Genomic DNA, 25102 nt, shown 5'->3' with positions numbered 1-25102 from the left:
GCGTAAAGCTCCTTCCAGATGTGTATCACATCTGTAATCTAGGAGAATGACTTAAATATGATATTCAACCTTGAGTATTGACATTTAAACCTAGGATTCTCATTCGTATAAACTAGGGATTCCTAGATTTGTTCTCTCTCTGCACAGAGGACAGGCGTCTTTTAGTAAGAACATTCAAGTAGGATGAGTGGCAGTGTGAATATTTGATCTTTGTGAAGTTTAGCTGTCTGCGTGTACATACCAATGAGCTTTCCTCTGCTTTGCACTTGTTGCATCAACCTCAAAGCCTCAAATAGTGTATGAAGTTTGATTATTTTTTAATTGCTATCAAATAACACATTTCTGTCCACTTATTTGCTTCTGTACCCTCAACCTAAAGAGATTCAGAATGACACACTTGTCTGTGAGTGAACTGGTTTAAGTGATGAGTGCTCTGGGAAAAACCTTTTCCCATTTAAATTTAACAGAGCTTTAATCTCTCGAGTTGCTCGAAAATGGAATCAATAGGGAAAATACAGAACTGAACATGAGTTGAAAATAATAATTAACAAAGCATAAAAACAAAGCTAATTTCTTTCTCTGAAATTAACATAACTGTCACTGGAGATGTCGCCATAGTAACCCAAAAAAATGGAGGAAAAGCTTGTTGGAAAAGTACAAAATTGCATGTGACTGTTATTGTCATTGGGCAAATATGAATACAAAATATGATGTTTTCTCAGAGCTAAACAAATAGTTTTGTTGCCAAAATCTAACCAAGTGGCTTCTGAAAATGCAAAACCAAAACCAATGGCACTTTGAAGCCTTTTTTTCATAGGCCAAAAAATCTATAACACCCACTAACAACTAGCGTTGACCAAAGTGGGCGATCAATTGGCAACCAGTCAAATGACTCCATTAGTCATGGATATTTATCGTCTTCAGCGCCGATCAGCATCGATGGGAAAACGATATCCATTGACTGATTGATTTTTATCAGTTTGCCGCACAGCCGGAAGCTCACTCTCAGTGATTCTGTGTAGAGCTAATCAGAATAATGGCAATTAGAATAATTTAATTGGCTTGTTTTAGCGGGTTAAAACATGCTACCTTTGGTGTAAAAACAGTATAGGACATGCATTTTATTCGTCCCTTAATCAGGCAGCAGCTGAATATGTTGGCGTTCTGTCCAGTGGATGAGCCCTTTCTGCTTTTTCCATAACATTTTGCAACAGCAAAGAAAAGTTCAGACCCAGCAACATCTACGTATGGGAACAGCACACCTTGCTTTGTCAAATAAACAAATAACCAGCTGTCCAAACTTTCCTCTTCCATTGTATTACTTCCATTAATAAGCTGCAGCACCTCAATGTTTTTCACAACCTTTGAGAAAAATGAGAGAAAACTCTTTGAGTTGTGGTGGTAGCGCCTGCCCTCTGTCAGACCATATATCGGTATTTCAACTGCTCCTATTCACCTCTGTTTGGTTTTTACGCTATCATACATGCTCGTTAGCTTATATATGAATGTGGCAAAACGACATTTGAGAAAACTGTTACTCGAGAGGAACTCACAAAGTTTTGCATGCGATACAGGATCTTATGAAAGATTGTTGTCGAGATGATAGCACCTATGCTGTTACAGCTGTGCAGTTAAACTCTCAGGATTACAACTCAGACTATTCAGTAAGCGTTTGATTGATGAAAAGTGATCCAGGGTTCCTGTTCAAGCATCAGTATATGGTGAGCTGAAAGTTAGAACGTATAAGCTCCGCCTTGAATTTTACTTTTGGTATTTGTTATCTATACTATCTAAATGAACACAACAAGGTCAGAGAGATTCCTCAAAGCCACAGTTTCAGCTCACACCAGAAAGTACATTTACATAGTGACATCTGCCCATCTTTCTAATTTTCTCATCAATATTACAATCTGTTATTGTGTCCTGCTCTGTATGAAAATGATGCACTTGAAGTGCTGTGAACTAACAAAGAAGTTTTTTTTCCCAATTAAAAACATGGAGTCGATGGTTTCTGTCATGGAATAACTTCTCTCACAATCCAAGCTTAATGCAGAAAAAGAAAAACAGAAAACCAAGATATTATAGATATATGACTATAGATATCTAATTATGATTTTCTTGTTTTCCAAGACATTACACAGTGTCTCACAGCCCCCTACAATTTGTTTTAATAATTTGCAGCTGCGAGCAGCCTCAGCATTTCCTTGGGGCAGCAGCAGAGCAAATGAACAACACACTCAGAACTCAAGCGTGTAGTTAGGAGGCACAATTATCTGTGCAACCCAAAGTGTACTGCAACTCAGATCCTCAGGTGATCAGACAAATTTTTCAGAGGACATTGGAAACATACTACACCACAGCTTTCACACAGCTTTGATCCAGTTAGGTAACTGAGGTTGTGTGTACCCGCTGTTCAGCTTCTTGACCAAACGTTTATTACCAATAGGCTCATGTTCAGTTTCAACTGCAAAAAAAGTTTAGACGAAGTTTCCAAAACTGTGACTTCTTTCAAAATATATGTATATAACTACTCATTAAGCAGAAAAAGGACTTTTTTGCTGATTTCATCTTATGTTAATAGTAGGTTGAACGCACAGCTGCATATTATAGCTAGTTTTAGAGCATATTGTAGCTCATATATATATATGATATCGTCTCAGCTATTTCAGATGTACACATCTATTTTATCTTTCCACAAACATGTTTTATCAAAGTATCTTTGATCCACACCAGCCAGTCTCACTCCCAACAGACCACATACTGACAACTTGCCAGGAATATGTTGAAGTGGGGGAGGTTGTATTTGGAAAATGATATTTTCCTTATCCTCACAAAAAATAAGACCAAGGATGCCAACGATCTCACATGGGACTCCTGCTCCACCTGCTCCACCACAGCATCCAAGGTGAGGTTAGAAAAAAATAAAAAACAATAAAAAACCCAAACAACTGCAGCTTGATGGATGACACATTGAACAGTGCTCACAAACATTGATTTCTGGAGATGTGCCCCTGCTGTGATTTATTTCTTTTTCATGCCTGTTTTTAAAGCAGTCCTGTCTAAAGATCCCAAAGATCACGAGCATTCAGCATTGATTTTCATTGGTGTCTCGTGTAAAATGTTTCCAGACTCTCCGAATCTTTTGATAATATCATTCACTGCAGATGACGGGATATTCAAAGTCTTTGCAATTTTACGCTGAGGAACATCATTCTGAAATGACTCCATTATTTGTAGATGCACTTTTTTTTTTTTGCAGATTGCTGAATTCTGCCTGGCTTTAGTTTTGAGAGACTCTGCCTCACTACGGTGCTCTTTTCAAACTCAATCATGTCATTGACCTTTTGCCAGTTACCCTGATTAGTTACAACATGTTCCTTCAGCTGTTTTTTCCCCCCAGCCTTTTGTTGACCTTTTTTTGCTTCCATCAAATTTGAAATAAGCAAATATTTTTCATGAAATGTCTATTTAGTCTATTTTCCATGCTCTATTTTGAATGAAATGATATTTAAACCTTTTCTTTTCTTGGCATTTCTTCTCCTTTGGTATGAAAATATTGGAAGGATCCTTTGTAGTTCTCCCAATAACACATCACATCTTAAACATAACAAACGACCTAAACTACAGGAGCCTCAAAGGATAGGGTTCACTCATTTAGCAGCCTGTTTCTAAAGCTTGTCTTGTGTAAAACATTTTTCTGTGGAACACATTTTTTTTCACATTGTCTGCCATCTGTGATTCGTAAATACCTGCAGGAGATTAGTACAGTAATCAGTTGATCGTATGCCCCCAGTTCCCAGTTCCCCACGCCCTCCAGCCCCTACACACACATGGACACACACACACACACACACACACATGTTCGTACAAACATACAGTCCACCCCACCCCCCCTCTTTTTTTTCCTCACCAGCTACCAGCTGCTGCCTCCCTCCTTGTCTGACTGGAGTTCCTCTGGGATTGTCATTCTGCCTGCACTTATGTACAAATACAGACCGCTGCAAATACACAACAAATGAAATGTACTTACTGCCATCCATATATTCATATATACTCTTATTTTTGCTGACAAATTAAGAAAATATTCTTTCCAAATTGACACTCGGTGATCCGTAGAAAGAAGATTTAAGGGAATGAGAGGGAGGCCTGCTGAAGAGACAGACGGGCTGATTGAGAGTAGGAGCAAGGGGGAATTGGAGACGAAGATGAAGAGAAATGAAGTGAGACAGAGAGAATCAAGGGGGTGGGGAGGGAGGTGAGTGGCAGGAGGGAAGATGAGTATGTGTGTGTGTCACACTGCTGTTGCAAAGAGATTGATTGAAAAAGGCTTTTTTTATTCTCTTAAAGTACTATTGTCATCTGCTTTAGCTCCAGTTTTGCTTTTGTTTATTTTCTCTTGTTATACCTGGCTGCTTATTTTTCTCCTTTCTTTCTTTTCATTTCTTGTCTGATATCAAGTTGCCTTTCGTCCTCACCGCTGTCCTTCCTCTTCCTTCTCTACCTTCCCTGCAGGCACGTCTATAATCCAGGTGACAGCGACAGATGCTGATGACCCGACATACGGGAACAGCGCCAAGCTAGTGTACACACTGGTGCAGGGCCAGCAGTACTTCTCTGTCGATCCCCAAACAGGTGAGTGCATGAGCTCTCATTCCAACACACAGAAATGGAAAAGCAAACACGCACACGCACGCTGCAGAAAAGCAAATGTACTCAAGATGCTGAAGAGCAAACAAGTGAATTCAGTCTTGACTCGTGAACAGCACAACTCAGAAAATGTGAGTGCGTAGATAGATTGGGCCAAAGGGACGGACATGTGCACGCAGGTGTGTATGAGCATTCAAACACAGGTGGAGCGTACACACACATATGCACACATACACTGCGTCCCTTGTTATTTTGCCACATTTAGTCATCCATCTTTCCCATCTTTCCCTCATGCGCCCACTCAAACACCCTGTGCTCAAACACACACACCCACGCACACTCGCTCTCTCAAGCACACACCTCTCTCCTGGCACACACCTCCTCCCCTTTCAGTATGAGTTGGCAGAAATGCATCATGCTGCCAGGGTCTGCGTGCGCTGAGCAAAACACAGCAACAGCCTAATATCATTATTTCTGCATGAAGCAAGAGATAAATTACATGTTTAAAGACCAATGTCACGAAAGGTTTGTGCACTGCAGTGCAGGTCAGATTACAGAAGGCTCCAACAGTCTGTTGTATGTGCTCTCGTACGTCTCTGTCACATGTCACCTAAGGACAAAAAGTTTTATTGAGGAAGAGAAGATGCTTTATTTATCTATTTTCACTTTATGATGATTGCTTCTCTAGCACTGTACCTTGGAGGGAAGTCATACCTCAGTTGACTCAGAGATGGAGTTCTAACTGTCTGATGCTTTAGATGGCGTTTTTATAGACAATGCGCTGATAAACACTTAACATTTAGCTCACAATGAGGTCTCTGATGTTTGTTTTTTGTCTTTTTTTTTATCATCTTTATGTGCAAGTATGCATGTTTATTCTGCACACATGGGTCACAGGTGGCCAACAATTGTCTTTTGCTTAGTTGAAGTCCTGTTCAGTAATTGAGTTCCCTGACATGTGAGGGTTTTGGTGCTTTTTGAAATGCTAATTGAGGAATTCAAACCTCATTCTTCACAGTGTGTATAAGCCAGGACACTGTGCTATTAGAGAAGGTTTAGTATTCCGAACGTTCCTGCCCTCTTCTCCCTTTTCTCTGTCTCCCTTTTTCAATCACCTTGTCTCTCATTTGCTCCATTGCCAGAGATCTTTTTCAAAATGTGAAGATTAGCTCATGGGTTCAGTTTTTGTCATTAATTTAGATAAGAACTAGACATCGTTTTGCATGTTTATTGACATTCAAAAGAGCCTGCGTTAAATAGATTTCACCTTGAGTTGCCGAGTCATATGTGCCCCACACAGGCAGAACTTAATGTGCAACATCCGATCGTATGCATGAGGACATTTACACAGAGATGATCGATGGCGAATGTGTTGAGGTGATGTGTGTTGGTGTGCCATTAGAGGGTGTGAAACATAAAACGAGTGTTTACGCTCTGTCAGATGTCTCCCCGTCATCGTGAGGTGATTTATATGTTTTCATATGAGCTTCATCGCATATCTGTGTCTATATATGTGTGTGTGTTTGTCTCTGAGTGTGTTTCTGTGCACCCTCCATGGGACATTAAAGTGCAGTAACTTAAAGTGACAGAGCATGTACCAAGAGGAAGGCTTTAAAAAACAGCTCTATAAATACATAACAATAACACTGAGAGCTGTTTTAGTATGAGAGGCTTGTACTCCCTTAAAAAGACACAGGTCGTCAGTGATGTAGCATGAAGGAGAGCAGCAAAGGTAGCAGGAGTTTAAAAATAAGAAATAGATATCAAAAACAGTTTTGATGCTGAGGAGATTAAACATGTAGATGTACAAGCGCATGATAAACCACAGGCTCATCATTACGAGCCTGATTGGCATTAAAAAAAACAGGAAAAAACAAGGATTTGGATAAATATTGTCCATCAGAAAGAATTTAGTATGGGGTGTGAGGAACTGAGCTTGTATGCTGCTCAGTTAGCATCATTAACCAATAATTGCAAACATTTTCATAGCACTGTAAAGATTACCATCTCATATCAGAGTATAACACAAATACGGGAAGTTGTTTACTGCTGGAGTATTTTAATGTCTCCAGATCAGCTGATTACTAATTAATCATGCTACACTTCATATCAAAGCTTTGCAGGAGCAAAGCAGGAGAGGGACGGTAAAATCAATTCAAACTATTCCATTTAAAAAAAACACACACAGCATGCAGTACCCATCGCCGTCAGATTGTATCTCAGCACTCCGCCAGCATTGATCCCTTTGTACACCAGTGTCCGGGCAGCCCGATGCCGATGGAGACATTCTGTAGAAGCCGCTGCAAGGAGTGAACCGCTGTGTGCTCTCAATCTAACATAATTCTGCCAGCTTTTACACACCATCTGTGATTCCATTAAATACTCAAAAAGTGGTATCCCATATGCTCACGTTGGTTGTGACAGAGGTGTCAGTAAAGTCCTGTCACTTTACAAGCAACAAGTTATTCCTGCATTAGTAAGACTATTAATGGCAATATAAATTACTAAAAAACAACCAGCTAACTTTACCTGCATGACAAAAAAAACACCTTGCTGTTATCTATATACCGACAACCAAAAAAAAGGTGGTCTGCACATTTATAGAATGTCCCCTCGGAACATATGGCTTACATTGCTATTGGGATGTTATTTGTGTGACTTTCTCTATCAGGCAGTCCCTTTTTCAAACCTTGCACTCAGATGCATAACTCACTGAGCTAAACACACAGTCATAAAAATTATGGGATCCTTTATTTATCTTTTTGCAACCAGGCACGGAAAATGGGTTAGTTTTATATTGGTTAGCTTTGTACGTTACCAGTAAAGTCCTGATGTTTTCTGGATGACCAAACTGGGACATTCCCTGAAGGCTTGATTTATGTCTCCTTCAGACTGTAGCGCCGAGACTAACTTGTTATAGATGTCATTAAAGCCCCGGTGACAGTCTGCTGAGGATATTGTGGTGGGAACTAGTTTTAGATGGAGTGCATGTTGTAAATGTCATTTGGACATCAGGGGCTCCCCCTGTTTGCTGGATACTGTACATAGTCTCTCCCACCAATATGTAAAATTAGGTGTTGGTTTGTAGGATCACTGCTCTGACTGTCTACTTCTCTTTTAGAGTTCTGCACCTATATATCATAAAATGTATTAAGTTGATTAATAACTTATCAAACACAAAAGCTTTTAGATATAAACTATAAATAATAAACCTACTGAATGCACTTTATATTATATATTGTCCTTGGCAAATGTGTCCAGAATGTCAGAAACACCTGCTATGTCTCCAGCCTGATATTAAGGGCTTTGAAAAATGCCACACATCCAAATAAAGCACTTAAATGACTTAAATCCACGGCTTGACATGTTCGAACAACTTGATGACTCCATTACCTGTGATAATGATCAAAGAACTGCAAACAGCACAGGCAGTTTTATGGCCCAGCTTTCAGTGGCCTGCTATGATTACATAAATTAGGTGCAGTAAGTACAGTCCTGTTCTTTCATCGCAATGGTACTTTGTTATGAGGCACACTTACACACAAAGGTTTATTAGCTATTGCTAATGGATTTACTCATGCACATTTTAGTAAAGAACTTCACTCTTTTTTATATACTCAGCAAAAGATGTTACAGTGTAAGAATCAGCTGCATACTGACTTCACTTGGAAGAATGACCAATCACTCAGATCTAGCAGGACTTATATACTGATGAATCTGAAAACGTATCAGCATATTGGTCCAACTGATTTACTGCTTAATTGATCTGTCTAATAAGTTTAACGTGTCTCCAATGGGCCGTTGATAAAGTTTATAAGAAAGAGTTGCAGAGCATCTGGACCAAACCCCATTAAAAACATTATTAACATTTACAGCCGCAGGCTACATGGCTTGGAAACCAAGAAACGCACAACATTTTATTAATGACTTACTAACACGTGTAACTGCAGCCTTGATGAAGTCTTAAATAGAGGGTCGTGACTTTCTCAGCTCATAATGGGCCATCAAATGTGCCGTTATAAATGTTAATAAGTCATTAATAAAAGGTCACAGTGTCCATTAGAATTTTCTTTCCCCACCTTAGTGGAATATGTTGTTCAAAACCAGCTGTATTTGCTGTTTTTATCTTCAGTTTTTCCTGCCTGAGTCATTAATGCAAAACTACTACATTACAATAATCCATCAAGCCTGATCATAACATGTGTTAATAGTCTTTTAAATGGCTTGTTGCTTATCCACAAAAGCTAAATGAGTGATTGTTAACTATTAATATGGTAATTAGCCTCAGCTGAGGTTTGACAGAGTGAAAAACATGATACAAAAGGTGTGATAGCTTTGCTGTATGTTTGAAAGAAAACTTGCGGTTATAAATGTGAACGGAGCTGTGTTAGATCCCACTATGCGTGGAGCATTTGTTCCAAAACAGAGCGAAGGGTTTCGTGCAGGGTTACTACAGGGCTATAAATATTGATTACAAAACCTTTTTAGTTGATTGCAGATGCGTTTTCCAATGTAAAAACCTTGCTTTAAAAATTTCACTGTGACCCTGATGTTTCTGAGTGTGTTTTCTCCAGGTGTTTTACGCACAGCTGTGCCGGACATGGACAGGGAGACCCAGGACCAATACCTCGTAGTACTTCAGGCCAAAGACATGGGGGGACACCTGGGAGGATTATCTGGAACCACCACTGTCACTGTCAAGCTGACAGATGTCAATGACAACCCTCCACGCTTCACCCAGAGTGAGTTACTTAGCAGCTTACACAGCCACCCACAGAGAATCAAAGACCAAAATGACAGGAAACACAACATAACATAAGGAAATCTAAAGGTCATGCTGTGCTCTCTGTATGTACATGTGCACGGTAATTGTGTGTGCCACTTCCTTCCTTTTTACATGCAGTCACTTATACTGTACAGACGCTGTGTAGAATCAAAGTAGCAGTCAGTCACTGTAGCAAGAATGGACTAAACTTTGTTACACGTCTGTCATCTTTATAGTTCACATGGTCAGAAAATGTGAGGAGAAAAGCAAACACTGAGCAGCTTAACAGCATAAACATTGTGTTTGTTTTGCCCGAGAGGCCAGAGGAGCTTTGAGACCTTTTTGACCTGCAGGTCCTGTCAGGATTTTCATAGCAGCAGTCAGGCAGAGGAGATTCCCGCAGGGCAGTGAAGTACCTCATCAAACATTCAGTCGTGGATTTAACTCACCTTCGCAATGATAGATCAGCTGCTATTTTCAACTGTAGCCATACTGTCAGATTATATAAAATAATCTGACTGAGCCTTGATGTCGTCCAGCACAATTGCATTTTTTAACATAATTTCACGGTTTGTGGTCAAATATCTTTTTTTTCTTGCAGTGCTAAGTATAGCTATAGAATGTTTATCCTCTTGGTAGCTTATAACATATACTGTTGCTAAATTAGATTGGCTTTGTCCTAACTCCTGTGTCCTGATCTAATGTCGCATTATTATTTTCCTGGTTAGAAATGACATTGTTAATCATTCTTTTTTTAAGAGGTAGACGTGATACTTATAGAACTCATCATGCAGAGCGGTACACTTCAGTGTGTTCATCTGCCTGTGTTGTTGGATAGAGGCTATTATTAATTAGACCTGCTTTTATTATACCACCAAACAAATTAAGAAGGTGCGCCCTTTATTACCTTCCAAAGGACAAGCCAGTTACTTGCCTGTGAAGGATCAAGGGAACCAAGTGGCCTTGATGGCCAGTGCTCTAGTCATCCTTTGCTTAATGTCATCCTCTCTGCCGTTTGTCATCTGAACAAGCTCCATCTCCTCCAATTTAACTGCTGACCTTCTCCCAGTTGAAGTGAAAAGAAGTGCGGGTGAGATGTAGCTATTGTACAGTTCCAACTTATTTAGATTTTTAAAGGGGCTGATTATTCATTTAATTCATTATCAGTGTTGACATGAAAACTATTGCTTCACTTATCACAAAGAAATGCAGGAAGGGTTGTAAGGTGCATGAGTGGGTTTTGGCCCTGTGCTCTGATTTCCTCCTGCATTCCACAGACATATTAGTTTAACAAACGATTCTAAATTAGGCGAAGGGTGAGTGCAGCTGCTTGTGTGTCTCTGTGTATTATCCCTGTGATGGCCAGGGAACCTTTCCAGGCTGTAAACTGCATCTTGCCTACTGTCAGCGGTGTCAGGCTAAGCAGGTGCAGAGAGTGCAGAGAACGTCAGAGTGTCCGAATCGCGTTTGTGTTACAACCTCTGTCGCTATGGTGACAGTGTCACAACACGGAAAGCCAGTGTGCCAAACTAGAAAACCTTTCTGAAAATGTTAGAACACTTGCATACCCTGCACACATGTCACTTTTACCTCACTTAGTCCATTTTCACACATGCATTGAAGTCCTGGAGAATTAACAACGAGGAAGTGACTTCACGCAGAACTCACCCTGCTTCTTTTATTTACCGCGTCCCTCATGTTGCTTAGCACTCATTCAGTCCTACTGTACTGACATTCACTCGTTTTACCACACATAGAGTTATCATTATGTAGATAAATCTGACTGGCACCTCCATTACTGTCGTGAACTTTTTGTTACGCAGTGACTGGGACATGAGGATTTCGGTTTGACATCGCCCACAACTATAGCCACAGTGCAGAACGAGGAAATGATAAAAGAAAAAAAAGGATGACTTGACTTTTCTGCAAATTTCAGTTTCAAAAACTATTCCTTTCCCTACATGCCTCTTCTCCAAATCTCTTGTGCCCTGGAAAGGTTTCAAGACATCTAAACCTAACCATGTTTCTAGTGCAAGAGCCACTCTGTTGGTGTTTTTTGATGGCAAAATGCAACAGAAAGTTATGTTGGACACTGCCCTAGTTTTGGACCAGCTCAAAATGAATGTCAGCTATCAGTGGTTATTCTAGCTGGCCGGAGGCAATCACCAAAAATTACATGTCACAAATTGCTCCATGAGCAGCATATTCTCTGTTGGATCCAGAGGTAACGTTTTTTTTCTTTTTTTTTTTCCTTTGAAAGAACTAAGTACCACTTTTATGAACTGCTTGAGAGTCAGCAGGAGTTATTAGATTAAGGTAACAAAAGCACCTTATTAAAAGTAGTAAGGAATAGGTTGTGGATCTGATGAAATGCACATAAAAGTATTATGTTTTATGCACAAGTACAACTTTTCTGGATTATATCAGCTCTAGATTCTTATTTACCCAACAACAGATCCAATCAGTAGATGTTGTACTGCATGATCTGACAGCTTGACCCAGAAATATGCAATGACAACAATAATATCACTTACATATTTCATAATGCAGCTTGCCAAATATGTTTAGTTTAGATTTGCAGGTATAGGGATTATCAAATTAGCTCGAGGCAACTACAACAGTATCATTCTACAGCTGATTGAGGGCGTTATTTATTTATGTAAGTTAGAATTCATTAAAATCAAAGTCTCACTTTATTTTGACCTGAAATGTACGTCATAGTTTAATTGTTTCCTGTCTTCAAAGTCATAATTTAGGTAAACTTGCATCTACTATTTTCATGAGCTGCATAAATACTAAATATGGTTCTAAACTATCTGACGAGTATTGTAGGAGGTAAACCCTGTTACTGCCTGGAGGAGCGCAGGTGGATGCAAGAAAAGAGCTGTCAGGAGTTGGATGGGTATATGAAGGTTTCGAGTCCAGTAGAGTACTGGCTTCCGTGCTACAGCTGAACTGATGATGCCCTGGGGTGAGAGGTTTGCTGGCTGATTCCCTTGTCAAATATGGTGTTTTGGACTGAGCTACTCCAAGGACTGGTGGTCTTCTTCTGGGAAGACAGATCTATCTGAGTGAGGATGAATTGCACAGTACCAAAGGCTAGTTTGAAATCCCACAATCTACCAAATTCTCCTGTTGCCTCGTCTGGTCACGCTGATCACTGCCGGTACGTTTGTACTGTACTGAATATCTTGCCTAGGGTTTGTGTGTGTGAAAAGCCATCATATTCTCACAGTTTTGTACGTGTACATCTCTGTGTATTCTCGATTCCCTGCTTGTCTTTCATCCCCCCCCGTGTTCTCTCCTGCTCTCCTGCTGCCTCGTGCTTGCACCAACACCATCAAAGCCAGACACCCCGTCGCTCTACTCAATTACACACCCAGGCTCTTTAAAAAGACACCCTCAAATCCGGCCTCTGCGTCTCCCAAGGTCAACATTACTTATTCCTTGTAGCATTTAGCAGAAGTAGAGGATTACATTGAAGTGCACAAACCAGGTATCAGCTGAACATCTTGACAAAAAGAAAAAGCAGGGCCCTGGTTTGACAGTTTGTCTTTACAAAGCGCCCAAGAATTTCTTTCTATCCAAATCATGATTTTAGGAACTAAGTGGGTATAGTGTGTGCTCAGTTTTGATTTTGTTAAGGGATTTCTTATGCCCGGAGGAGGCAGTAGTGAGGAGAAAGTAGGCTACGATGCAGGTCTTAGTTGTGTTTGGAGAATGTGGGATACTTTCAGAGGCTTCACTGGCAAACACAATGTTTTAAGCACACTTTCCTTTGGATCCTATTATCAAATAGCATACACCAATTACCTTATGTTTTGGTCAGCCACATGTTTTTTGATGTTTTAATTCAGTAATTGGTGCAGGGACTATATTTTCATTTCATCCATATCAAATAACAACTTTTAAAGGTGGCAAGACCTTATGAACCTTTAAATTGACATTTAATACCAGTTATTCATTTCCCTATAAACTCATCCTCGTTCCTCAAAATTGCCCATTTTTTTAATTTTGCCACAAAAAAGTATTTTATATATCTATTATTTCGATGAATGGGGTGATATAAATATGGCTGGCACTGCTTTGTTTGTTTGTCTCGCGCAATCTTCTCCCCATATTTTGCAACTGGTACAAAATGCAGATGCTCAGATGCTATTTCCATGAGGAAAAAAAAATAACAACACAAAAACATGCTCATTTAACACCAGTGTTGGCCTGAATGCATTATCTTTCTTTTCCCTATAGGATTGATTTCAAGACTTTATTGAAGGTTTTTAAGGCTCTAAATGGTCTGGGTCCACCCTGTCCAGAGGGATTTTTATATCATTGCAGTCTAGCTAAAACACTAAAGTCAATTAATCAAATGCTTTTAGGCTTTCCCTAGATTCGATCACAAAGCTAGAGGCTTCAAAGCCTCCCTTTAGTCTTAAATTTGAATACCTTGAGTAAATCCATTGTATTTTTTAATTGGAGTCTTTTTTGTTTGTTCTCTACCTTTATTTCTTGATTGATCTCACCCACTTAGTCATATTGTGTTTTATTGTTTTATTTTTCTTGGTTTGTTGAACTTTTACTGTGCAGCACTTTGGCAAAACAATTTTTTTTTCAATGTGCTATATAAATGAAGCTAACGTTGACATCGACATTCCTAGTTGCTCAATGTAGCATCCATGATTAGGCCAGCTATGGCCACTAGCCATCACAACGGATAGGTGGCCCGGCTGCAGCTAACAAGCCAGCTCCCAGTGGTTGCTCGCTCACTCAAACGGCTAGCGAGTGATAGATTTCTGAAACTGCTGAAAAAGCAATAAAAAGCTAATGCATTCTGATGCACACACTTTCATGGAACGTCTGTTGTTTAGTTGTGTGTTTAATGTTACTGTTGTAGCAGCCACAGATGCTAGCGGCTGCTCAGAGTAGCTAGATATCTTGCCCTAACTCATTTAGTTTGTGCCTCACAAACAAGCATATTTTGTTCACGATAAAATGATCCTGTAACACAAAAAAACCCAAAACGTTTTATGGACATGGTACCAAGTTTCAAAACTTGGATTGTTCAGCAGTAGGAGCTTTAAAGTTTTCAACATAAGTCACTACATTTAAATAGAACTGCCCTCCTGAAAGTTTTTATTCTGAAAATATCATTGCCTTTGTGATGTTTTCTGCTAACAAGCCAGATGGATATAAAAAAATGCTTAAGGGTTTGTGTTCCTTTGCCAACTCATTTGAACTCATTGCCTGATTAATTTGTTAATTATAGTGCAGTGTGGAATTCATGGATGACTAATTGTCTGAGAGTAAACAAGAATGTTGGGTATCAAATCGCACCTCAAATGATAGTTTTCTGTAACAAACCCTCAGGGTAGTTGCTGTAGTTTACACTCTAATATCCTGGTGATCTATAAGGAAATTCAGAGCATATCCAGACTTACATATAGCTTTGTAATCGACCCGTATGTTTGTGCTGGGGCCGATTTTAAATTTTATACCCTTGCTTCCAGGAAGTAATTTATTCATACATGTTTTCTCAAGTTTACGAAGGCTGAATGTAAATATTTTATTGCTGCCTGTACTCTATAGCCGAATTCCCCCTGAGAGAAGTTGGCTTCGTCCATTCTAACATAAATCAAACCAAGAGGGTACATGTTTGATAATGGTTCATCTTCAAGTAACATATAGCAAATTGTAAGAAAAAAACTGAAAAATGAATAACATTATTTATCTCCCATCTCCCTTCTTTATATAACTTGCTTACTTAGCTTTCATTTATGAACATCTAAATGGAGAATGCTCTTACATTTCTTGCATTTATGTCCAAGATATTTTATAGATTGTCAAAATAATCCCAACGCAAGATTCACTCTCAAACTTTTCTAGAGGCCCTTTTCTGCTGAGACCTCACAGTTGAATTACAACTGTTCATTCTTTGTCTTGGAAGAAGTAGCTTAGTTTGAGAAGGCAATCTGAGCCTCAGGTCCATGCACTAGTTTTTCCTGAGCTTCTAAGGATCTTTCATGATAATTTGTGAAGCCATTGTGAAAGCTATAAGTGGACAGAGTTTTAGCAACCCAGTCTCACCAGATAACATATCTAGTATGTAGTCTTGTCAGAATAATTGGTTGTGAATTGTGAGATGTTAACGTGTTTCTAGGCTGTTGTTTTTTGTTAAGTAGCGACATCAGAGGAAAATGTGTGTGTTGTAACTGTCTTGACATGTAATTTGTGATATGGAGACTTAACCATGAATGTTGGTTCTAACCCTAACTATGTAGTTTTAACACCTGACACTAACAATTCACGTGCAGTAGAAAAGTGTGAAATTGCTCGTCGAAGGTGGGGAAGAAAAGTAAAGTGACTGTTGAAAACGGTGTAGGGGTGAATCTCAAACCAGTAATCTTTTGCATGTCAGTATTCAAGCTGTCGCAAAGGTTCAAGGAGTAGCAGCTCCCGCCATCCCCTCCTTCCTCTGTGTTTGTAGCCAGATGAATTCGAGCGAGGTTTGGAATATGGACGTCACCACGTAATAACAGGTATGACGATGCAGAATATCAATGGGCTGACAAATCAAACCTTAAGCTGCAACTTTGCAAGGCATTAAGTAATAAAAGACATAGTCATCGTAAAAAAGAATTGCCTTTACTGTTAACCTACAAAGATTTGCACTGTGGACCAATTTAGCTATTTTACGTTCTGTCACATCCGTTACCTCTTTTCAAACCTTTTTCAATCTTAAGATTCTGCGGTGCAATGTATTAATAAAATACACTCAGCGAAAAAGCCCCCCCCCCCATTTTTAAAGTTTATTTTTGTCATATCCAACATTGAATGGGTTGAAGACCATGAGATTCTATTGTAGTTCTGAATATTTCATACCTTTCATAACATTTCATGCACAAGTATTGCCGAAGATATTGAATTTATTAATAACTAAAACTATTACAGCAGACTTAATTAATTGATTTATTTATTGATAATAATTATTAATATGAAATGGCTATCGTTTAGGAGTAAAAGCTGGGTTATTGCCTACTGATGCATTCATCTGTGTATGAGTGTGTGTGAATGTTTAAAACAAAGCACTGTGTAGCCTGTCAAAAAACTTTATAGACTAAGACACACTGTATGAGTGTGTGAATGAGTAAATGTGGCATGTAGTGTAAAAGCGCTTTGAATGGTCAGCTAGACTAGAAAAACTCCGTACAAGTACAGTCCATTTCCCATTTCCCATTAAAAATTTCCAGAAATGATTCCCAACCACCATTTTGAAGAAACTCAGAAATTGAAGTGTCCTTGTGTGTGGCTCTTTCTGGTGACATGTGACAGGCTAAGAACTTAGAGATCTGTACTCCAGCTCTATCTCCTCCAATAAATCTGCGGGCTTCCAAAGAGCAAAACATCGATTCAGTGCCTTGTGATGATCGCTGCTGCATTTTCTACACAAAGAAATTCCCAGATGTGCCCGGAGACTTTATCATTCATGATTGAAACTTTTGTCTGTTCTGCTCAGCCTGCAAGGACAGTTTGAAAAGCTACAACTCAGCTCAGTGACAAGTCTGCAGACGGAAGCTCAGGTGCTGTTCACCGTTTTTATGTGGGTTCCCAAACAACCTTGGCTTGCCAGCGGTGCTACATAAAGACGTCGAGGGAGCCATCACTCTCTCAGCTGTTTGATGGATGGAAAGATAGATGGGCTGACAGATAACTACATAGGTTGCACCGATAAGATCAGTGTCATTTTATGCTCCAGGGAAATTAGACACAGACAGGGTGAGCGATAGGGGGAGTAGCTCAGAGTGGGCTTCATCATAAATATTACTAATTCATTCCCCTGGAGAGAGGGGCTGTGACAGGGAGTGTGTGAATGGGAGGAGAAATTTGAAGAGGACTGTGCAAGTGTTTGCATATTGTTTTGTCTTTATAGTCAAGTGTGAACATTTTTCTTGAAAGAGAAAAAGTGAAGGATGGAGTCACTACAAAAGGCGTGATAAAGTTGTCAGAGAAGTGAGACGATGAGGGAGTGGGTGAGAAATGGCGAGAATGTAGAAGAAGCCACGGAGAGACCGAGGAGACAAGGAGACAAATGAACAAAAAGGGAGCGGGGGAGTGAATGAAACGGAGGGAATCGAGAGGGATAAAGAGGGTATTATGTCTTTTAGAGAGAATGAGACGTGGAAAAAAAGGCAAAGAGGCGTATTGGCAACAAAGGGGGATGAGTGGGTGAGCTAGAAGTGTACTCGCAGAATGACATAACCCTGTTCTTTCCCCCCAAGCTTCCTCTGCATCTGTGGAAATATACCTTCATGTTTGTGGCCTGAAATACCTGCACACACACACACAAACACATAATCTTGCACATCATCAGTCAGAGGTGATGAGACCGGGATGCAGAGCAGTGACAGGCTCTGTCATTTCCCATCAGACACACACACAATCCTGAGTCCCACTTACAGTGTGCATGCTCTTCACACGCACGGCACACACACACACTCCCATCTGTCCCCGTTTTAAACACCTTCAGCACACAATTGTTTTTAGTCAGTCTGTCAGAAAGTGTCTGTGCCACTTGTCAAACCTTTGGCTTTCACAGTCCCACCATAAACCAGTGTAGACACAGTCATTTGTGTTTCCTGTTTAATTAGTTTTCCTGGCAAATCCTCAAATACTGTTAATATATTATTAAGTCTATAATATTAGTGATTAAAACAATGTTATTAGAATACAAAGGAGACGGTCTAAGTTTGCGCTTCTTTTATAACAGTGACAGCAGACAGTAACTAGAGCTGGCATCAGCCTACGTGCTTTTTCTGTTCTAACCCCTTTTAGTAGTCGAATCACATTCAGTACAATCTAATAGATATCGAAAATAGCTTGTGCCTTCTTCAATAGGGCATTGATAATGAATTTAGTTAAATGCCATGACTAATGTGCATTTGTGGACTAGAAATGGACTCACTTGAGTTAAGGGGCACGAACGCAGGCCAATCCTGGTCCAACGAGACCTCCCACATCCTGTTGTCCTGTCCAATGATTGCCACCCACACACTTACGTCTCCCATTGTTTGGACCTGCACGATAAACTCTTTAGAATGCATGAAAGCGAGTCCTGAGGGCAAGTTCACCCAAGCGTGAAGGAGGGAGATGACAGGATGGGTGGGGGGGAGAAAGAAGAGGAGTAAAGCTAATGGCTTCACGGCAACAGTGATAATCAGGCTAACTAAAAATCACTTCATCTCACGCAGAGCTGATGGCATGCTGTGGAATGGAATGAATCCTGCTTTCGGTGTTGTGTTTAGACGCCATGACGCAGACAGATGTGTCTGTTTGGTTTTTTGTGCGTTTATACAGGGAAAAAAAAGTTTAGGTCTGGTCTGCAACTTATTAACAGATGCTACAGATTAAATGTGTCCAGAGTATCCCTTGGAGAATTCCTATGCAAACACTTTCTCACTAACTTATCTCACATGTAGAATGTATGCAAAATCCTAGATATGCAGCCAGCTCCACTGGGGCACGAAAAGCTTTTCCTGAAATGTCTCCCTCATATCACAACGCACAATTAGGCCTGCCACAGCAGTGCCCCGGAGTCAATGGTGGCACAGTTCAGAGCTCTGCTTGGATAGGTTCCTTTAGGCTTTAACCCTACGTGGGTATGAAAGCTGCAGTGTGCTTGTGTGTCTTGTGTTCAATGCTTGCAGTAGTATTATATAGGCAGGGTCAGTCTGCCTCATGGGTAGTGGCTTTTCGTTCTGTTCCCTCTCTTGCAGTCTTTGCATAAACTGTACATGCACAACAAATGAGGCTTTACACTGACATTAGAACCACATCAAATTGGCCCTTCCCATGAGGAATGCGCAGGCAGAGCTTCCCCTGATGCGCTTTTCTGCTACAATCCTGCGCAGCCAAAAGAGCCTGTGAGCAGAGATTCATCTCACAGTAATCGTACTATACAGCGCAAGGTTTCCAAAAGACCTACATGCAGGCAATCCAGCCTTACGGAGGTCTGAGATGGTGTTTAATTCTCCACACCCCACTCCACAAAGACAATTTTCATAGTCCCAAGTTTTCCTGCCATTACACAGGAAAAACAGGGATATTTAAAACTCCATTAAACCCATTAAACGGGGCCATTTCTGTCCCTGTTTCTTTTTTTTGTTTCCGTGTATATCAGCTCTGGCTTCTGTGGAAATTAGGTGAATCCATCACACTTTCTGCAGCAATGCCTAGGCTCTTTGCTCGCCCAAAAAAATCACATGGAGGCAGGGCTCCAAAGAGCCTGTTTTTTTCATTTTTTTCTTTTTTGCGTTACTTTTTCATCTGACCTGGCAGTGTGCCTCCTCACGCAGAATAATAGGAGCTAAAGCCATTCTCTTTTTGCCGAGCCATCAGTGAGCCATGGAGAGCTGGAGGAAGTGATTTCCATGTTAATGGGATCCTTCCCAGCGGCATCTAAAGCTTTCTCTCCTTTCCTTTCCCTCCATCGCTGCATCCTCGCCTCCTCTCTGCTTTGTCCCTACCTTCCTTTCACTGCTGTCGCCCCAGAGGACTCAATCCTTCTGCTCTTGTCTTGCTACGTTACCTTTCACCTCTCAGCCCCTGTTTACCTCTTTCTCCCTTTCCTCTCTGGTGCTGCCCTACTCCCTGTCAAACTTGATGAATGGAGTCGCTGGACTGTGAGCGCCACATCCTCAACAGGGTGTGGTGAGCCATTGCAAGCTGTCTCTCATTGCGTGTTTGGGTGGGGTTTTTTTTTGTTTGTTTTCTCTTCCAGTTATCCCACTTCTCATAGTGTACATGAGCAAATCCTCCCTCCAACTCAAACCCATTCATATGGATTCTTAGAATAAAAGTTGGACAGACAAGAACTCTGTGAGAGTCTCTTAAAGTCCCTTATCCCCTGTAGTGAGGAACAACAGTGATGTCTTTCGCTGTTTAGCATGAGCAGTCCACACCTAACCCTCTGAGGATCCCTGAGCAGCCAAATAAGCATCCTCCCTGAGGTTTTTACTTCCGCCTCCTACCCTTGCCTCCTCACTCTTACCTCTGTTTTCCCTTGGCTACTCAAAACACAGCAGGAAATGGGCCAGCACGTCATCTCCCCCAAGGTATGCTAAGTAGCTCCATCCACCATACGGCTGCTGTCGAGAAAACAATGATGGGTAAACTGCTCTGTTTCATGGCTGCAAAATCATTTGTGTTAGCCCTGCACTTTTATCTCCTATATATAAAAGCAAGGAAGACCAAACTGTACTCAACAACACATTGTTATAAATCATAAAAAGGGTCCTAAAACGTGCTGAATAAACATACAATTGTTCTGTGGGCAAACATGTATAAAGTAGACATTGGGAGATGCTGGGAGACAGACGTGATGCCAAGATAGGCCTGCGGTGCCTTGTGGGAATCGATCGCTTCCAGCTGTTTAAATGTGTTACAGTAAGACAGGTTTCTGGTTGTTTGATGGGTATGAACAAATCTTTCATGAGAATTGCGAAAGGAGGGAAGAACAGCGGTAGTGACTGTTATCCCAACTGTCCGTTATATCAACTTGAAAAGGTGAAAGAAACATCCACATTCTAGGTTTCAAATGAAAGTGTCTTTCTGCAGCACATTTTTTTCTGAAAGTAGTGTTTTTGTCTCTGCTAATATTGCCAAACCTGTGCACCTGCACAGTCATTGTTTTTCAGAAATGTACAAAGGCTCCCGCGTGGTTTAGCATGTTGCAACTGCTGCACTTGCAATTATGAGCTAAATTCTCAGCAGGCTCATTTTGCCAGAGTGCATGAATGCAGAGTGAACTGCTTTGCATAAAACACGCTAAACGCCAGAGAGGGAAAGGTTAGTTTCCAAAAGTGATCTGCTACTCATAAACTGTTTCAAATACATTTATCCCTTTAATGCAGGTAGCATTTATTCATCTCACAGTGCGTAAAAGGATATCTGTAGCTTTCATACATATATCTTCCATTATTATATTTTCACAAGTTGTAGTGTTTTTCAGTTTTTGCTCTTATAGGCGGCAACCCATTTTTAGATCCTGCTGTCTCCAAACATTTTGGACAGTTTTCCTAACTCTACCTCTCTTATTATCAGGTATAATCAGGTATAAACTGATTGTAAAGATGGTGTTTCTGCAGAAGATGGACTTCGTAACTATCTGGACTGCCATATGCATCCCTCAATTTTGTTGAAAATTTGTTTTAAGCACCTCAAATGATCCACTCCGCAGTTCAAAGTCATGGCAAAATAAGCCACATGCAGCCCTGTATGACATAACATAAATAATCTGAAAGGGCACAAAGAAGGATCACTGAATGCCCAGTCACAATAAAAGCCAGATTTCACATGAATTTCAGCCTTATGAAGCAATAAAGAAAGGTAATGCAGCTAAGAAAAATAGGTATTTTGACTTGCACACACATTAGATTTATTTATGAAGACATGCTTGTAGGTATGACTGTGGTTGCTGCTTTTTTTGTCTGTTGCTTTCCTTCCCAGGATGCACCCTACCTCTTGTCATTCTTGTCAAATGAAACCTTGAATCATTGCATTTTTTTCCACTGCTTTTCAAACAATAACCCTTTATGGAAAATGTCATAAATTCTATTTTCCACAATCTTGTGAAAAAAAAATCTTGCTGAAAATCAGCACAAAAGGTTTAACAGATAATTTGCAAGCCGTGCGGTGAGGTAGTGTTTCCAGTCTTTAGGTTTACTAACAATGCGACCAACCAGAGGTGATCCTCAGGTGCTCGGTAAATATGAGCCCTGACTGGATTATTGACTACCTGGCAGACCACAGAATGTGAGACTAAAGGGGTGTGTGTTTGAGAGGCTGGTTAGCGGCAGAGAAGCACCACAGGGAACGGTATTCTCACTGTGTCTCGTTACACCGTACACCAGTATAACTCAGAAATCCCATCCTATGCAGAAATACTCAGATGACTCTGTAGTAGTGGGGTGTTATCATCTTATTTTGAATGTAAACAAGACAAAGGAGAAATAGGTGAAAGTCACACCCTATTTTTATCCTGGGAGATGTGATGGAGGTGGAGGAGTCCTACAGATACCAGGGTGTTCGAAGTAAATAAGTCACTGGGAAGTATTACCAGAAGGTGGCGAGCTCCTCTTCAGGAGATACTTTTATCACTGTAAGTATCTGGGATGTTTGCCAGCTCAGGCCGGGAATAGCTTGTGAGTCATGTCATTTTAATCTTTGACAGATCAGTCACAATTTACAAAGTTGCTTCCATGCCACTTGATATATGGCAGAGAATGTAATTCTCTTTACGGTCATCTGTTGGGGCTGCAGCATCAGAGGCAACAACTCAAAGAAACCAAGCAAACAGATGAAGAGGGATGACTGTACTGATGATTGCTTGTTAGCCTCTATAGACCTACCTAAGCTGCTGCATAAGCTGTCAAACTTCCCGGACAACACTGCAGACAGCATAATGATTAAATAACAGTGTGCCTTCAGTCAGAGGCTTCTTCAGCTCTGCTGCAATGAGGTACAGGAGGTATTGGTACAGGAACTATTCACGATGACTGATTGTTTATTGAGGCTTCATGGTTGTCACCTCACAGCAAGAGGTTCCAGGTTCAATTCCCACCTGGGACTTCTCTGTATGGAGTTTGCATGTTCCCATGCATGTGTGGGTTCTCTCCAGGTACTCCAACTTCCTCCCACCATCTACAAACATGCATGTCAGGTTAATTGGTGTCTCTAAAATGTCCTTCGGAGTGAGAGTGAGAGTGCATGGTTGTGTACGTGTCTCGTTTGTCTCTGTATGGCCCTGTGATGAACTGGCAACTTGTTTAGGGTGTAACCCGTCTCTTGCCCAATGTCAGCTGGGATAGGCTCTAGCCCCCCTGCGACCCTGAATTGAAATAAGTGGGTATAGAAAATGGATGGATGATTATTTATTTATTTGAAATAATGAGTCACTCATTATTGTAGAATTCTGTTTTTTAGACTTCTACGTTTAATAAAAAAAAAACTAACAGCGTGCCTCCAGGCCTGGACAACACCTTGTGTTAATTAAACCTGACCCCTGGATTTTGGATTATTCTTTTCCTCACTGCCACATTCCGTGGAAATATCAATGGTTTGGTTACAGAAACTGTTTGACTAATTTCATCTGGTGTTAATGCTCGGTTATAGTTGCAGAGAGTAATAATTATCACTCTGATAACCAAAACAATTAAGTAATAGGCAATAATTTCCAATAATTGTTATTCTGTAATTAGGTTTTACCTCTGCAGAGCCCAAATTAGTGATGGAGGAAATGGAATGAAAGGAGAAACTAATCAAAATGGGGGTGGCTAATACCAGGATGCTTTTTATCCTTTTATTTTCTCTATCCCTGTTTCTTTTGCTGTGTATTAATATTTAATCTAAAGTTCAGTGCTTTCTGCTTCAGCAGACGGTAAAATCACTGCCGAAGACATTGCTCCCGGTCACATCTCTCACAGCCCTCCTTCATTTGCTCTCAACCCCATGTCGCATTTTCTTTCTCTTTACCCCCCGTTGTACGTTTCTGTCATTCTTTTCATCTGTCACAAGGTAGAGGCAAATGTCATCGGCCAGTATAACTGATTTTAAGCAATTGTAAACTCTGATTTCCCTTCTCTCACGTCAGTCAATCATTCGACCACTTTGTCCTTTTATCATTTCTGTCACGGCACTTGAGAGGCACTCAATGTAAAGCTTTTTAGCCACTTCATATCCTGGGCAGGCTGGATCTGGCTTTTGCTGTCTTTCAATAACATTGCAACTGGAATACATCTGAAAGGAATACACAGTATGTGACTTTTAAGAATACTTAAAAGAAGCTGCTGCAGAAAGCTACATTATATATAAATGTGAGCGTGTTTGTGAATCTTTATAACGTGCTCAGAGAGGAAGCAGCATTAATTCAGGATTGACACAAGGTGTTGGAGGCGACATTGTTGGGAGCTGGTTGTGCTTTGGCACCTTGGGCTGCCCACGCTTGCATGCAAGTTCACCCATTCACATTCTAATGTGTTAATGGACACACACACGCACACACACACACACACACACACACACACACACACACACACACACACACACACACACACACACACACACACACACACACACACACACACACACACATATTTAGGCACACCCAGCATTTTCCTCCTACTCCATATGACATCAGAAAAGAGCTCAGTAATGGCTAATGGACTACCTCTCTGCAGACGACAAGTTGGAAGGCAACGTGCTGTTCTTTATACGGCTTGCCCTTGAGCTTGCAAAGAAGGAGATCTGTTCTGTTTCATTATTAACCCCATTAGAACTGAGATAGAAGGCAACATTTTCACTTCTTCTGCATTCAGTTTAATTTAACACCATTGTGGCTTCGGAAGAAAAAGAAATCTGCTTAGACAGCAATTGCAGTGCTGTTTTCATTTCTCCATCCCTGCCTCAGATATCACCCCGTCTTTCTGTCACTGTCTTGGAATGATACTTAAATCCCAATGTGCTTGCCTTTATCATCCCCACCGTCTCTCTGGCCTTTTCCCTTAAGTCCTCTTGGGTGTAAGTGCCTGTGGGATGGCCTCTCCCTAAATTAATTCAGATTTTATTCAGGCCATTTTCAAATCACTTTAGCCATCTGGACATTTTTTTAATGATTCCCCTAAGTTGAAGTCAACACTACCA

The 25102-nt window shown here is 40.6% G+C and overlaps 1 protein-coding gene across 1 annotated transcript in view; it reads left to right on the top strand.

Moving 5' to 3' along the window:
• The window catches only part of cdh24b (cadherin 24, type 2b), a 159591-nt gene that overhangs the window by 88387 nt on the left and 46102 nt on the right, over positions 1-25102 (top strand). The window contains exons 5-6 of the mRNA XM_072364084.1: positions 4513-4632; positions 9222-9389. Of these exons, the coding sequence (XP_072220185.1) occupies positions 4513-4632; positions 9222-9389 (288 nt within the window). The remainder of the gene's footprint in view (positions 1-4512; positions 4633-9221; positions 9390-25102) is intronic.

This window comes from Leuresthes tenuis, unplaced genomic scaffold (assembly GCF_036924035.1).
Source record: "Leuresthes tenuis unplaced genomic scaffold, fLeuTen1.0.hap1 SCAF_14, whole genome shotgun sequence".
Classification (NCBI taxonomy): domain Eukaryota; kingdom Metazoa; phylum Chordata; class Actinopteri; order Atheriniformes; family Atherinopsidae; genus Leuresthes; species Leuresthes tenuis.
This window is presented reverse-complemented; position numbering and strand designations above follow the sequence as displayed.